Here is a 12,476-nt window from a genome sequence, read left to right as displayed (position 1 = left end):
AAATTGCCCTATTCGTTTTAGATTTTGAGGACCGATTGTGAGTCCAAAACATCTTAATATACTCAAAATCACATTTAATTTTGTGTCCAATAATTGGTTTTGGTTCACAATCGGTTGTCTAAATCTAAAACGAACAGGGACTTAAGTTTGAGGCCATGAGGGGTATTACATGGCCTTGCGCGGGAAGTGGCAAGACTAGAACATGTGGTCTGACCATGGCGAGTTCACCCTCTCAAGCTACTTGTATTGCTACTTACATTACTGTAGTATGTAGTCTGTAGAACCAATGGCTAGCATTTCTTTGAATGTTTGTTGAGTAGTTTTTCCTTGTTGGTAGAAGGTATCTTCGATTGACGTCAGAGATATTTTGAACTAACGGGACAAAAATCTTTTGGAAAATGGTGGTTAGGATTGTCCAATTCATGAAACTTATGTATGGTCAGAAGATGAATGGTTGGATTACCAAAGTGTTAGAGCATCGGGGATGTAGAAACCTTGACAAATCGAAGTGCTAGGATCATCCTACCGAGATGATTTTGAATGGTTGAGATCATCCAATGAGTAGGGGCTACTAATTGATCGTTGTCAAAACATTGTGAACCTCACTCTTTTTGGAGGATCCAATTGCCTGCATTTTTTTGTCAACCCTCAACGTTTCTTCATAGTCAAGCCCATCCAAAGAAAGGCTAGTAGGCGAACGATCAGATCTTGTGGAAGAAGACGAACTATCAGAAGGTTCTATTTAGTGGCATTGCGCTATTTAGTTCAATAGCGCAGAGATAATGGTCCTGGTACGCTCCTACAGGAGAACGAAATTCTGCATGATCTACAGTTCTATAGAATGAATTTGTTGCCGCTGATATGGCAATTAAACACTCCCACCTCGGCTATCTCGGTTGCTCTTACTAAGGCATGCTAGAAAAGAAGCGGAGACAGGAAGGGACGTAGGGTGCGGGTGCGGGTGCGGGATCGAGCGTCAACAGTTTATACATAACACTGAAGGGATAAACATAGAATAAAAATAGAAAGATCTGATAATCCTAATTTAACCTAACTACTAACACTACTGGCATTTGCACCCCCATGTTTCAATAAGTAATGCGACAAACTCAGCTTGTCTTTTCTTTTTTAAATGGCTGCTAAGAACTTTTTGAGAATAAAATAACAGCTAGTTAAATCATAAAAGACAAGCTGAGTTTTTCTCATTATCAAAACATGGTACTGCAAATATTTGTAGCATGTATTTATTCTTTTGCTCTCAAAGAATCCTGGCGTAAGGGGCCGTGTATGTGAGATCTAGACAGTTGATCTTGGAAAGCTTCATAAGCTGACCCAGATGCTCTTAGTCATATCCCAAGTGAAAATCCCATGCACAAAATAAAGGACTTCATTCAAAAAACAGCAAGAATCGTTGGTTGCCACAATTCCAAGATGTCTGGTTTAAAATTGATGATAATGTTGTAAGATATGAAACACAAAAGCTAAGAAACATAGTCTGCATCTTCAGATCTAGCAATTCTCTTGGTGAAACTCGAAAGGTAAGAAACATAGCCAATTAAAATGGCAATATCTGCCTCGAGATGTCTCGTTCTTGAAGGAAATTTACAAGAATATCAACATCCAGAATCTCTAGTTGCATGTACACCAACACAAGAATTTAAATGAAAACATACTAGATCAGACCCAATGTTTCAAATGAAAACATACTAGATCACCAAGGCTGGCCCACCATGCATGCTAATGAGAGGAAACGATGAGGAACCCCTGCATGAACAACCCATCATCTTAATTTACTTAATCCACTCAACAAAATCATTGAAATTCCTTGAAGAAGCTCCTCCTTCGCTCACACTCTTTTTCGCCATTTCCTTAAGCTCTGAAGCTCTGGTTCTTATCCCACCATCACTCAGCAATTCCTCCAACTTTTTCTTGATCTCCTCCTTTGAGATGATCCCATCACTATCTTGGTTCAACCCAAGTCCAACTTTCCAAAAATCAGAAATGTAACTCCGGTTAAGGAATTGATCGGCGAAGTAAGGCCAACAGAGTAAGGGGACTCCGTTGGTTAACCCCTCCATAGTCGAATTCCAACCGCAATGGGTTACGAAGCATGCAAGGGAAGTGTGAGCCAACACCTTCTGCTGAGGGGACCAACCTACCATCCGCCCTCGATCGGCTACTCTTTCAAGAAAGCCGTCCGGGTATGCATCAGTGGCCCCGTTGGGCCCACCGGTGAGGTCTGGCCGGACAACCCATAAGAACGGGCGGCCGGAAAGTTCGAGCCCAAGTGCTAGCTCATGGAATTGTCTATGATCAAACACTGTGAAGCTCCCAAAGGCAACATAAATGACTGAGTGGGGAGGATGTTTATCAAGCCAACTCAGGCTAGTCGAGTCCTCCGGCCAGAAGTTTCCGACGGGCTGTCCGTGCCGGTTTCCAGCAAGTAATGGCCCAATGGGCAGCATTTTTGGGACCAAGTCGAACGATGATGGCTCAAGCTCATAGAAGGAGTTGCAAAGAAGCCATTCGACGCCTTTCATGGCTTGGTTGGTCTGGATCATGCATTGAAAGATGGTTTGTTGTGTGTCGAAGTCTCCCACACAGTGCCATACAAAGTGCGCCGTGTTCATCTCCGGCATGGTCGGAGAGAGCTTGATTATTTCATATTTTGTAGGAACTCCTGCAAATCAGACCCAGTTTAGTGTAGTCCAAAGTAGCGTAAATTCACGGACACCAAAACCATGACCACTTATTATAAACATCTAGGCTCCATTTCTTTCGACATAAAATGGGTGTATAATAAATTTTACTCTTTTTTACTGAAAAATGGGTGCAAAAATTTTTTTATGCCTATTTTTCACTTAAAAGTAGGTGTAAACTTTGATTTACGCCCATTTTACGTCAAAAGAAACAGAGCCTTTTCAAAGTAAAATGGGTGCGAAACAAATTTTACGCCCATTTTTTCAATTAAAAATGAGGAAATTTTTTTTTACGCCCATTTTATTTTATGTTGAAAGAAACAAAGTCTAAATGATTCTAAAAGCCTTGAATTTGTGGAAGAGAAGGGTGGGTCACAACCACATGCTGCTTGCTCTTTGGTTTACTGGAGTTGATGCGGTTGCTCTTTGGCCTGAACCATATGTGCATGAGAGTTCTGCACTATGAAGGTTGAATTCAGCTTTAAGTCTTGGAAACCACTAGTGAAACCCCATCCATATTATAGTCAGCAGTGGAAATTAAAATATCTTTTTCCTCTCTACTATTCACGTATCTGAAAAATTCGATTATCCTAGCTTCTAGCATTGGTGTTAGTTGAGAGGTTGATTCAATTTATATTATAGCCAAGTTTCTGCCTACTGTGACACAGTGATTTCCCTCCATGTTACTACTGTTGGAAAGCTAGAGTTTTCAAGTTTTTAGACCTTATTGGACTTACCATTGAAGAGTTCTTAGAAGGCTTTGTGTTGGGCTTGGAATTGGGACTTCAAATTCCCTTGATACAGTTCAAGTTCAGAGAAATTTTCTACATGCGGTTTAATTTGCACATTTAATTGTTGTTTGATATGAACAGCTACAAGCTATATATGCTCACCTGAACTGCCTTTGATCACCCTCTTAAGAAATTCTGTCTGCCCAAATAATTCGTCACAAAGCTAGTAAAGCAGACTTATGCTGCTTGAAGTTTATTCACCTGTGGGGAATAGCTGCTGAAATAATTGGTGTTGAATGGTTTGAGTTAAACACTAGCAATAACTTGTGCTACTGGCTCTAAATGTTGAGACCTACATTTTGGTGAAAATTCAACTGAATTTTTAAGTATTCAAACTCTCCAGGGGAAACTCAAGTTTTCTATTTGTTTCCAATCTTGGAATGGAGAACATTCCCGGCCTTCTGTGATGAAGGATACAAACTCAACTCAACTCAACTAAGCCTTTGTCCCAAACTAGTTGGGGTCGGCTAAATGTATCTGAACTCAATTAAGCCTTATTTGATGAAAAATCATCCATTATTACTCAGTGCCTCTTCACATTTAAATGTATCTGGAACTGGTCTTCATCAAAAGTCATTGGATGAGCTCACCGAGATGGCACCCAAGTATTATGACGATCTTTCTCCAATGACAAGTTTGTGTGGAGAAAAGGGACTGAACTGTGTTCAAAATGCGCAATTTTTTTCACTTTCTGAGGTTTCAGCATATGCCTTGATTGTGGCTTGAAGAAAGGAAGAGTTAAGGGGTGGTATTCAGGCTTGTAACCTTTAGGAGCATGCTGAATTGTCTATAGCTAATAATGTGAAAGGGATGACAGTCTAACGAGTGCAGATTCTGAACCAGAGTGTCGTATCATCTGAAGTTCTGAACCAGAATTTAGCAGATGCTTGGAGATATAGAAACTAAGGTTTTGTAAATAGAATTCACTACTAAGCTGAAATTTCAGCAAGATAAGCTGAATTCTGGCTCTACTATGGCTTTCAAGCTTTCATAAATGGTATTTCCAATGTCAAACTCCACTTAGATGCAACGGTTCATGGAGGTCAAGAGGGTTGTGCGGATTGTTCAATTCCTTATATTGAAGGTCCAAGCTTGAGGAAAATCTCTCTTCAAGAAGGGGAGTTTGAGGTAGGAGCATCCTCTTGACACACATCGACTCTTACATGGAGCTTAGCGGAGGTGCCGTAGGTGAGGACGAATTATAGTAGTTTGTTTCAATCCTAGTCATAAACAGAAACAAGGGTAATCTTTCTAAAAAGGGGCTTTCTAAAGTAAAGGACTCGATGTACAAATAAAGGATCTGTTTTCACATGAAATGGATATCCATACATCTCTGACTCATATTTATGATATCAGTATATCTCTGACTCATATTTATGAGATGCCCGTTCATGTGATGCCTTGTTTAGTCATTTTACTTCTTGTAATTGTCCTTAATGATCTTTTTTGATTCATTAGAGGGTATATAAGAATTTCATGTTTCATTACGGTCTGCTTATATAAGGCATCTTTCCTTCTCAGTTCTTTTAGTTTTTGGAATTAAAATTTTTTTGTAGGGTTCTCCTTGGTGAAAGGAATCTGCCCGGCTCTAATCCTGGCTCTAGTTGGTTCTTCTACGTGGAATTTGTTGAGTTGAGAGTTGAGTTGAGTTGAGAGTAGGGGTTCTCCTTGCAGAGAAATTTGAGATCTACTTGGCTCTTCTCTTTATCTTTCATCTTTTCTCCTTAGATTATGAAATTTGAAGATTAGTGTCCTAATCTTAATTCACTACCTTTCATTACTCAATTTCTTGTTGAATTTAAGAATGTCATCACTTAGTTACAGGATTGATCGAGCCTATGCGTCCTCTAGCTCGTGGCGTAGATCTAATCATCCGGCGATCTCATGCTTGATTGAGCTCATGCATCCCCTTGCTTGTGGCGTAGATCAAGATCTATCATTTTCTAAAAAGAAATCCAAAAAAAGAAGAATTTTCAGATCTATCCAATCTCCAAGATCGTCGAAGAACGCTTCTAGATCCAACTGTGTTACCTATTTTGTGCTTTTTTTATTATCACAATTTATATTTTATTTACATTTTTAGTAGTGTATTACTGTAGATTTTTTTCTATAAAACTTCAAAGCATTTAAATATTTAATAATCTTCTCCTTATTTTTCTAAATACTTTTGAAAACTACTTCGAAAGTGTATTGAATAACAACTCTATTCAAAATAGACTTATTTTTTCTTATTTTTTTAGAATACTTCACATCATCTCCTCACTCATGCCCTCTCAACTCTCACCGTCTCCCACTCTCCCTCCCCTCTCAACACTTGGTAAAGCTAATATTCCATGAAAAAAATTCATGGTTGCCGAACATGGCCTAAATTGAAAACAAATTAAAATTAATTATATGCCGAGGGGCTCCATCTGCATCATGTGAGCACTCCATCACACTTCCATAAGTCTTTGCATTTTTTATTTTACTAGTAAAAATGCACGTGCGATGCACGTGATATCCATTTAAAATTGTATAGACCACATCATAGGTTGATCTAAACCGTCCATGTGATGGAACACAACATCAATAGGTTGCGCCCGTAAAATATTTTCCATAGGCTGATCCTAGCCCTCCAATCTATAAAGGTTTCCATGATTGTTGTTCCTCTTAAGGTGCTAAGAATTCGTCAATATTCTTACAGGTGTCTTGAATTCGTAATATCAACATTTCTGTAATTTGATCCGCACATAGTGAATAAGGAAAAGTAGTTTTTTCGTCGTCGTTAAGGGTGCAACACCTGACCCAATTCGGGTTGGGTTGGGTCGGGCTGACCCGATTTGATATGGTACCAATTGTTGACCACCTCAACTCAAGCCGGGTTGTTTTGGATTTTGAGAACCAATAGTGAGTCACCAATAATCAGTTTTTAACTCACAATCGGTTCGCAAAATCCAAACCAAATAAGGACTAACAATTAACAAAGGGAAATATTATCCGCACTACTATATTTTGATGATGACACTCCTCATTTTATTCAAGTACGGTATGGCCCGCACCATAGGATTATCCAAACCGTCCATTTTGGACTGTGGAGACTATTTCAATGTTGAAAAAGAAAAACACAAATATATAGAACTTCATCACATGGAACCCAAATTCGGGTTTCGGGTCGGGTCGGGTTGCCCGACAGCCCAACCCGACCCAACCCGATTTCCAATTGGGGTTGATTTTTCCCAACCCAACCCAACATGATTTGCGAAAAAGCTTAACCCGACCCAACCCAAATTCGGGTTGAATGGGGTTAATGGTAAAAGAATAATGCTGATGTGTAAATCCCAGATAAAAAGAAAAGAAATTTCTTTTGGATGGGCCACTTCCTACATAGGTTGTGCCCCAAAAATAATTTTCATAGGTTGATCCGATCCCTCCGATCTATAGAGGGTTATAGGTTGATCTAAACTGTCCATGTGATGGAACACAACATCAATCGGTTGTGCCCGTAAAACCATTTCCATAAGTTGATCCTAGCCCTCCAATCGATCGGGGTTTCAATAATTGTTGTTCCTCTTCAGGTGCCCGGAATCCATCAATATTTTGCAAGTGTCCTGGATGAGTAGTACAAAGTAGTTCTTTCATAATTGTCATATGTCTTTACCTCTTCTTGGTAGTTTTTTGCCGTAATTGTCATAGACAGGTACCCGTGTCGGTACTTTTTGTATGTAGATTACGATTTTACCCTCAAATAATTTCTCATAGAGAGAGATGTTAGATATCAGCAAAGGGGCTAATGGTAAAAGAGTAATGCTGACGTGTGGATCAAAGGTGGGACACAAGCGGAAATAACGGCAAATAACACAAATGCCCTTACATGTGGGATACAATTGGAATTATGGCAGTGGGATACAAGCGGAAATAACGGCAAAGGGTGGAAGAACTTAACCCACGATTCCAAGAAATTTCTTTCGGATGGGCCACTTCCTACATAGGTTGTGCCCCAAAAATAATTTTATAGGTTGATCTGAACCCTCCGATCTACAGAGGGTTATAGGTTGATCTAAACCGTCCATGTGATGGACCACACCATCAATCAGTTGTGCTCGTAAAACCATTTCCATAGGTTGATCCTAGCCCTCCAATCGATATAGGCTGATCCTATCCCTCCAATCGATAGGGGTTTCAATAATTGTTGTTCCTCTTCAGGTGCCCGGAATCCATAATATTTTGCAAGTGTCAAGCATGAGTAATACAAAGTAGTTCTTTCGTCACTGTCATATGTCTTTACCTCTTCTTGGTAGTTTTTTGCTGTAATTGTCATAGACATGTACCCTGTGTCGGTACTTTTTCTATGTAGATTACTATTTTACCCTCAAATAATTTCTCATTGAGAGAGATGTTAGATATCAGCAAAGGGGTTAATGGTAAAAGAGTAATGCTGACGTGTGGATCAAAGGTGGGACACAAGCGGAAATAACGGCAAAGGGTGGAAGAACTTAACCCACAATTCCACCTTTATATAGTATAGTTAGACGGCAAATGACACAAATGCCCTTACATGTGGGATACAATTGGAATTATGGCAGTGGGACACAAGCGGAAATAACGGCAAAGGGTGGAAGAACTTAACCCACGATTCCGCCTTTATATATAGTATTAGATTAGATTAGATAGATTAGATTTTTTAATTATAATTGGATTGGCAAAGTATCATATAATAGGAGCGCATGAATCATTGGTTATTATTTTAGATTTTAGAATTTTATGACATGGATTGAAATTTTGGATGAATCTAACAACTTTTTATATCAACTTTTATTAATACGATGATGATGTCGTTTTAATTCATTTCATCCCCCGACTATTTTTTCCTTGACTTTGTGTCTTTAGACCAAAATTGGGCGTAAAAATAGGCGTAAAATTTGTTTTACGCCCATTTTATTTTCCAAAAAAAAAAAAAAAAAAAAGGAGCCTTTGTGTTTCTTAATTTTTTTTACCCCACTTTTCTATTTTTTTTAGCTAGACATTTTAAACCCATCGTTTTGGCGTAGCATTTTTTTTTGTCATCATACATTTTGCTAATTATCACTACAAATTAGTTAGAAAATAGGCTGTCTTACCCGTATCATCAATTGTTCCGGCCTCGATTAACATCGGTAAATGACTTTTCAATGCATTGAGCGCAGCCGCTGCCGGCCAAAAAGCCGCTTTCCGGATTCCCATATTATCGGCAATGTCGAACGCCCACCCCATGCTCTCATCCGCAATTATACATGTAATTTTATCATCATCAGATTCATTAATCTTTCCGATCAGCTCCGCTAAATTACCCGGCATGACACTAGCCATAGTGCGGCATAGCTTGCCTAACTCGTTCCTATCTTCCTCCATCGGCAACCCATCGGAGATCGAGACTAGACGAACAAATTCACAATCGGTAGGACTATCTCTCAATGCCGCCATCACCTTGGCGTGATGAAAATCCGAATTCACGAATGTTATTTTGAATCCGCGGTCGGCTAACTGGTGGGAGAATGACATGAGGGGTATGACATGGCCCTGAGCAGGGAATGGTAGGGCTAACATGTGTGGCTTGCCCATGGTGAGCAATTAGGCGCGCGTTTTTTTTTTTAAATGGTGAGATTTTATTAGAAAGTTGAGGCAACAAAGGAGTACAAGAGGGCAATGAGAAAGAGCTATACAGAACTCGGGGGAAGAAAATCAAAAACCTCTAATGCAATTGGGTGCTCTCTCTTTCACACATGTTTAGTGTGTGCACCCTCCGTAGCTACTTATAGTAATGTTTAGGATTGATGGGCTGAAGAACCAACGGCTGAGATTTGTTTGATTGTGATAAGAGTATCTCTTAGACTTCTTTCTTGTTTGTAGAAGGTATCTTCTTCGTTTGTCTTTGCTTTCTCATTTTTGGCTTTCATCTTTGTGGTTTTTCACTTCTATGTCGTTTCCATTGTCTTCTCAAGTTGTTTTCTTCGTTATCTCCATATCTATCTTTCTCTACTTGTCTTCTCTAGTTGTTATCTTCGTTATTTCCATTGTCTTCTCTAGTTGTTTTCTTCGTTATAGCAGGATGGGGTTTCACTGTTCACACTAACGGGGACAGTCCCCCCATCCTGCATTCAATCTACTTGGCAACCTCCTTCAAACAAAAGACGGAAGAACGTATTGGTTTGGGATGGTCTTATCTCCCCCATTAAATAGTAAACTCCCGTTAAGACTTTTCCATTTATTTACATCATGGACATTTGGGGGCCCACTTGATGAACAATTCCAGTCACTAAGGGTGGGCCCTGTGAATGTCAAGATTTTGGGATGCTCTTATCTCCCCAGTTAATAGTATACTCCCATTAATACTTTCACATTTATTCTAAATAGGGGTGCAACTTGGATCAGGCTCAACCTGAACCCGATTTTTGCTCGGGTTTGGTTGGCATTTCCTAACCCGAACCCGACCTCCATCCTCTAATTTTATCTTGGTTTACTTTCGGTTATTGTATTTTTTTGGTTTGGCCTAAGGTGAACCTGAACCAACCCGGCCAGATTTTCGGGTTAGATGAGTTGGGCCTGGGTTGAATGATTTATAGGTGGGTTGGGTTAGGGTTGACCATCCTCAACCCAAGGCTGGGGTTGGGTTGGGGTTGAGGGAATGCTATCTCGGTTTGGGATAGGGTTGGCCTCAACCCAATCCAAACCGGGTCTTGCGATTGTTATGAACTATAGGTCCAATATCTTTGCGTTTATTTATTGTACAGCTTAATAGTGTACACTAGCAATAGTCCCCATTTCTTCCTAATCTCGATACATTACTCTATTGAACACATTTAGGTGATAAATATATGTTTTGCTCTTTATCGTTCTCTTACATGACCTTGCCGAATGGTAAAACACGTACCATTGTTTCACCCATTTATTTTGTTCTTTAATTAATTTTTAATTTTTTCCCCGATCTTAAATAGAATAGCTTCCAAACCGTGCAACGAACGGTTGGTCCCACTAGTGTATATTTATATGGCTAAGATTTGTTTGCTAGGCAATTTCGCGGAAAGCCATTTCTCCGTGGGGTCCAGTATTTTTTACAAAGTACGGGGCCCACTTCATAGTATAATCTAAATCGTTCATTTGATGGGCCACAATGTTAATAGGTTGTACCACATAGATCATCTCCAATAGGATGATCCTAACTCTAACATTTAGAATCAATGTAAATAACTTCTTTAACATGGGGTCATCATTTTTACGTTCTCATTTTTCAAATATTTTTTTCTACATTGTTTTTTTAGCTATAGCCATTTTAAACTCGTCATTTTGGATTTTGAGAATTGATTTTGAGTCTGACAGATTATTGGACTCAAAATTGCATTTCAGCTCTGTTCGATTTGGATTTTGAGAATTTATTTCGAGTCAAAATAGATTATTGGACTCAAAATTGCATTTAGGCCCTCTTCCTTTTGGATCTCGGGAATTGTTGTTGAGTCCAAAACTAATTATTAGACTCAAAATTGCATTTAATTTTTTGAGTTAGTTTCACCTCCGTCCCGACTAAGTGCTTCGCCTAAAAATCTGCCTTTCCCTTTTCTTTTCTTTTTTGAAGGGCTGAGATTAATCACCAAAGAAAAAATATGAATGGATGGCTGATTTTATGGTGACTCACTTAGTAACAACAGAGGTAAAACAGCCTCTTAATTTTTAATCAAATAATTAATTTTGGATTTATAATATGAGTAAACCATAGGCCCTGTTTGTTCTGGATTTTAACAACTGATTGTGAGTCCAAAACTGATTATTTGACTCAAATTTACTTGTAGGCCCTATTCGTTTTAGATTTTGACCACCGATTGTGAGTCCAAAACATCTTATTATACTCAAAATCACATTTAATTTTGTGTCCAATAATTGGTTTTGGCTCACAATCGGTTGTCTAAATCTAAAGCGAACAGGGACTTAAGTTTGGGGCCAATAATCAGTTTTTACTCAGTATCATCTCTCAGAATCCAAAATGAACAGAGCCTTAATTTTTCACCCAATAATCAGTTTTGAACTCAAAATCAATTCTCAAAATCCAAAACGGAAGTTACAATTAATTTAAAGAAGAGGAATGCTAAACTGTGGGGCGCCCTTTCAAAAATGGGCTGAAAGGGTGCACCCATTGGCCACAAGTCACCATCGTGCATTTATGATGGCTGCAAGTTAAAGATTATTAAATGCACTTTGGCGACTTGTAGCCAATGGGGTGCGCCCTTTCAGGCCATTTTTGCAAGGGCGCCCTTGAGTTTAGCATACCTCATCGAAAAAATAATAAAGATAGTTTTACCACTATTAGCATCAATTGTTCCGGTCTCAATTAGCTTTGGAATGTTAAGCTTCATCACATAGACTGTGGCTGGCGCTGGCCAAAATGCCGCTTTCCGAATGCCCATTTTATCGGCGACCCCGAACGCCCACGCCATGCTCTCATCGGCAATTATGCACGTAATCTTATCATCATCGGATTCGTTGATCTTTCCGATCAATTCCTCAAGAAAGCCGGGCATGGCACCGAAGATAGCCGGGTGTAACTTTCTGAGGTCTCTCCGATCTTCGTCCAATGGCAACCCGTCGGAGATCGAGACTAGACGAACCGAGCCAATGATCGTTCCTAGTCTCTTCCGATGCGGCCATCACATTGGCGTGTCGAAAATCTGTGTTCACGAAGTGACCTTGACTCCATGATCGACTAAGTGGTTTGAGAATGTCAAGAGGGGTATTACATGGCCTTGCGAGGGGACTGGCAAGACTAGAACATTTGGTCTGACCATGGCGAGTGATCGATCAATCCCACATGTAAGAATACACCCTCTCAAGCTACTTATATTACTGTAGCATGTAATCTTCAAATATCTTGGCAAATCTCCAAGGGCAAAGTGGGAACCTCTCAACCAATGGATTACATTGAGGGAGTCTTCCTCTACCGCCACTCTAATTAAATCTTCAAACGTGGGAACCTCTCAACCAA

At 39.5% G+C, this 12,476-nt stretch overlaps 1 protein-coding gene across 1 annotated transcript; it reads right to left on the bottom strand.

Moving 5' to 3' along the window:
• Positions 1-1,482: 1,482 nt before the first annotated feature.
• On the bottom strand, positions 1,483-12,271 carry LOC143856816 (UDP-glycosyltransferase 83A1-like). Its single transcript, XM_077367103.1, has 2 exons — positions 11,796-12,271; positions 1,483-2,680 (listed from the first exon to the last, which is right to left on the bottom strand). Exons 1-2 carry the CDS (start codon positions 12,013-12,015, stop codon positions 1,791-1,793), a joined length of 1,110 nt encoding a protein of 369 aa, XP_077223218.1. The 5' UTR covers positions 12,016-12,271; the 3' UTR covers positions 1,483-1,790.
• Positions 12,272-12,476: the final 205 nt, after the last annotated feature.

This window comes from Tasmannia lanceolata, unplaced genomic scaffold (assembly GCF_043159265.1).
Source record: "Tasmannia lanceolata isolate RefF3 unplaced genomic scaffold, GAP_Taslan_0.1 ptg000003l, whole genome shotgun sequence".
Classification (NCBI taxonomy): domain Eukaryota; kingdom Viridiplantae; phylum Streptophyta; class Magnoliopsida; order Canellales; family Winteraceae; genus Tasmannia; species Tasmannia lanceolata.
Note: the sequence above shows the minus strand (reverse complement) of the source record. Positions and strands in the feature narration are given on the sequence as shown.

Coding starts and splice junctions, on each gene's coding strand:
- LOC143856816 (XM_077367103.1), bottom strand. CDS start 12,015: ATGCCCGGCTTTCTTGAGGAATTGATCGGAAAGATCAACGAATCCGAT. Junction 2,681..11,795: donor AACAATTGATGCTAATAGTG/GTAAAACTATCT, acceptor TCTGATTTGCAG/GAGTTCCTACAAAATATGAA.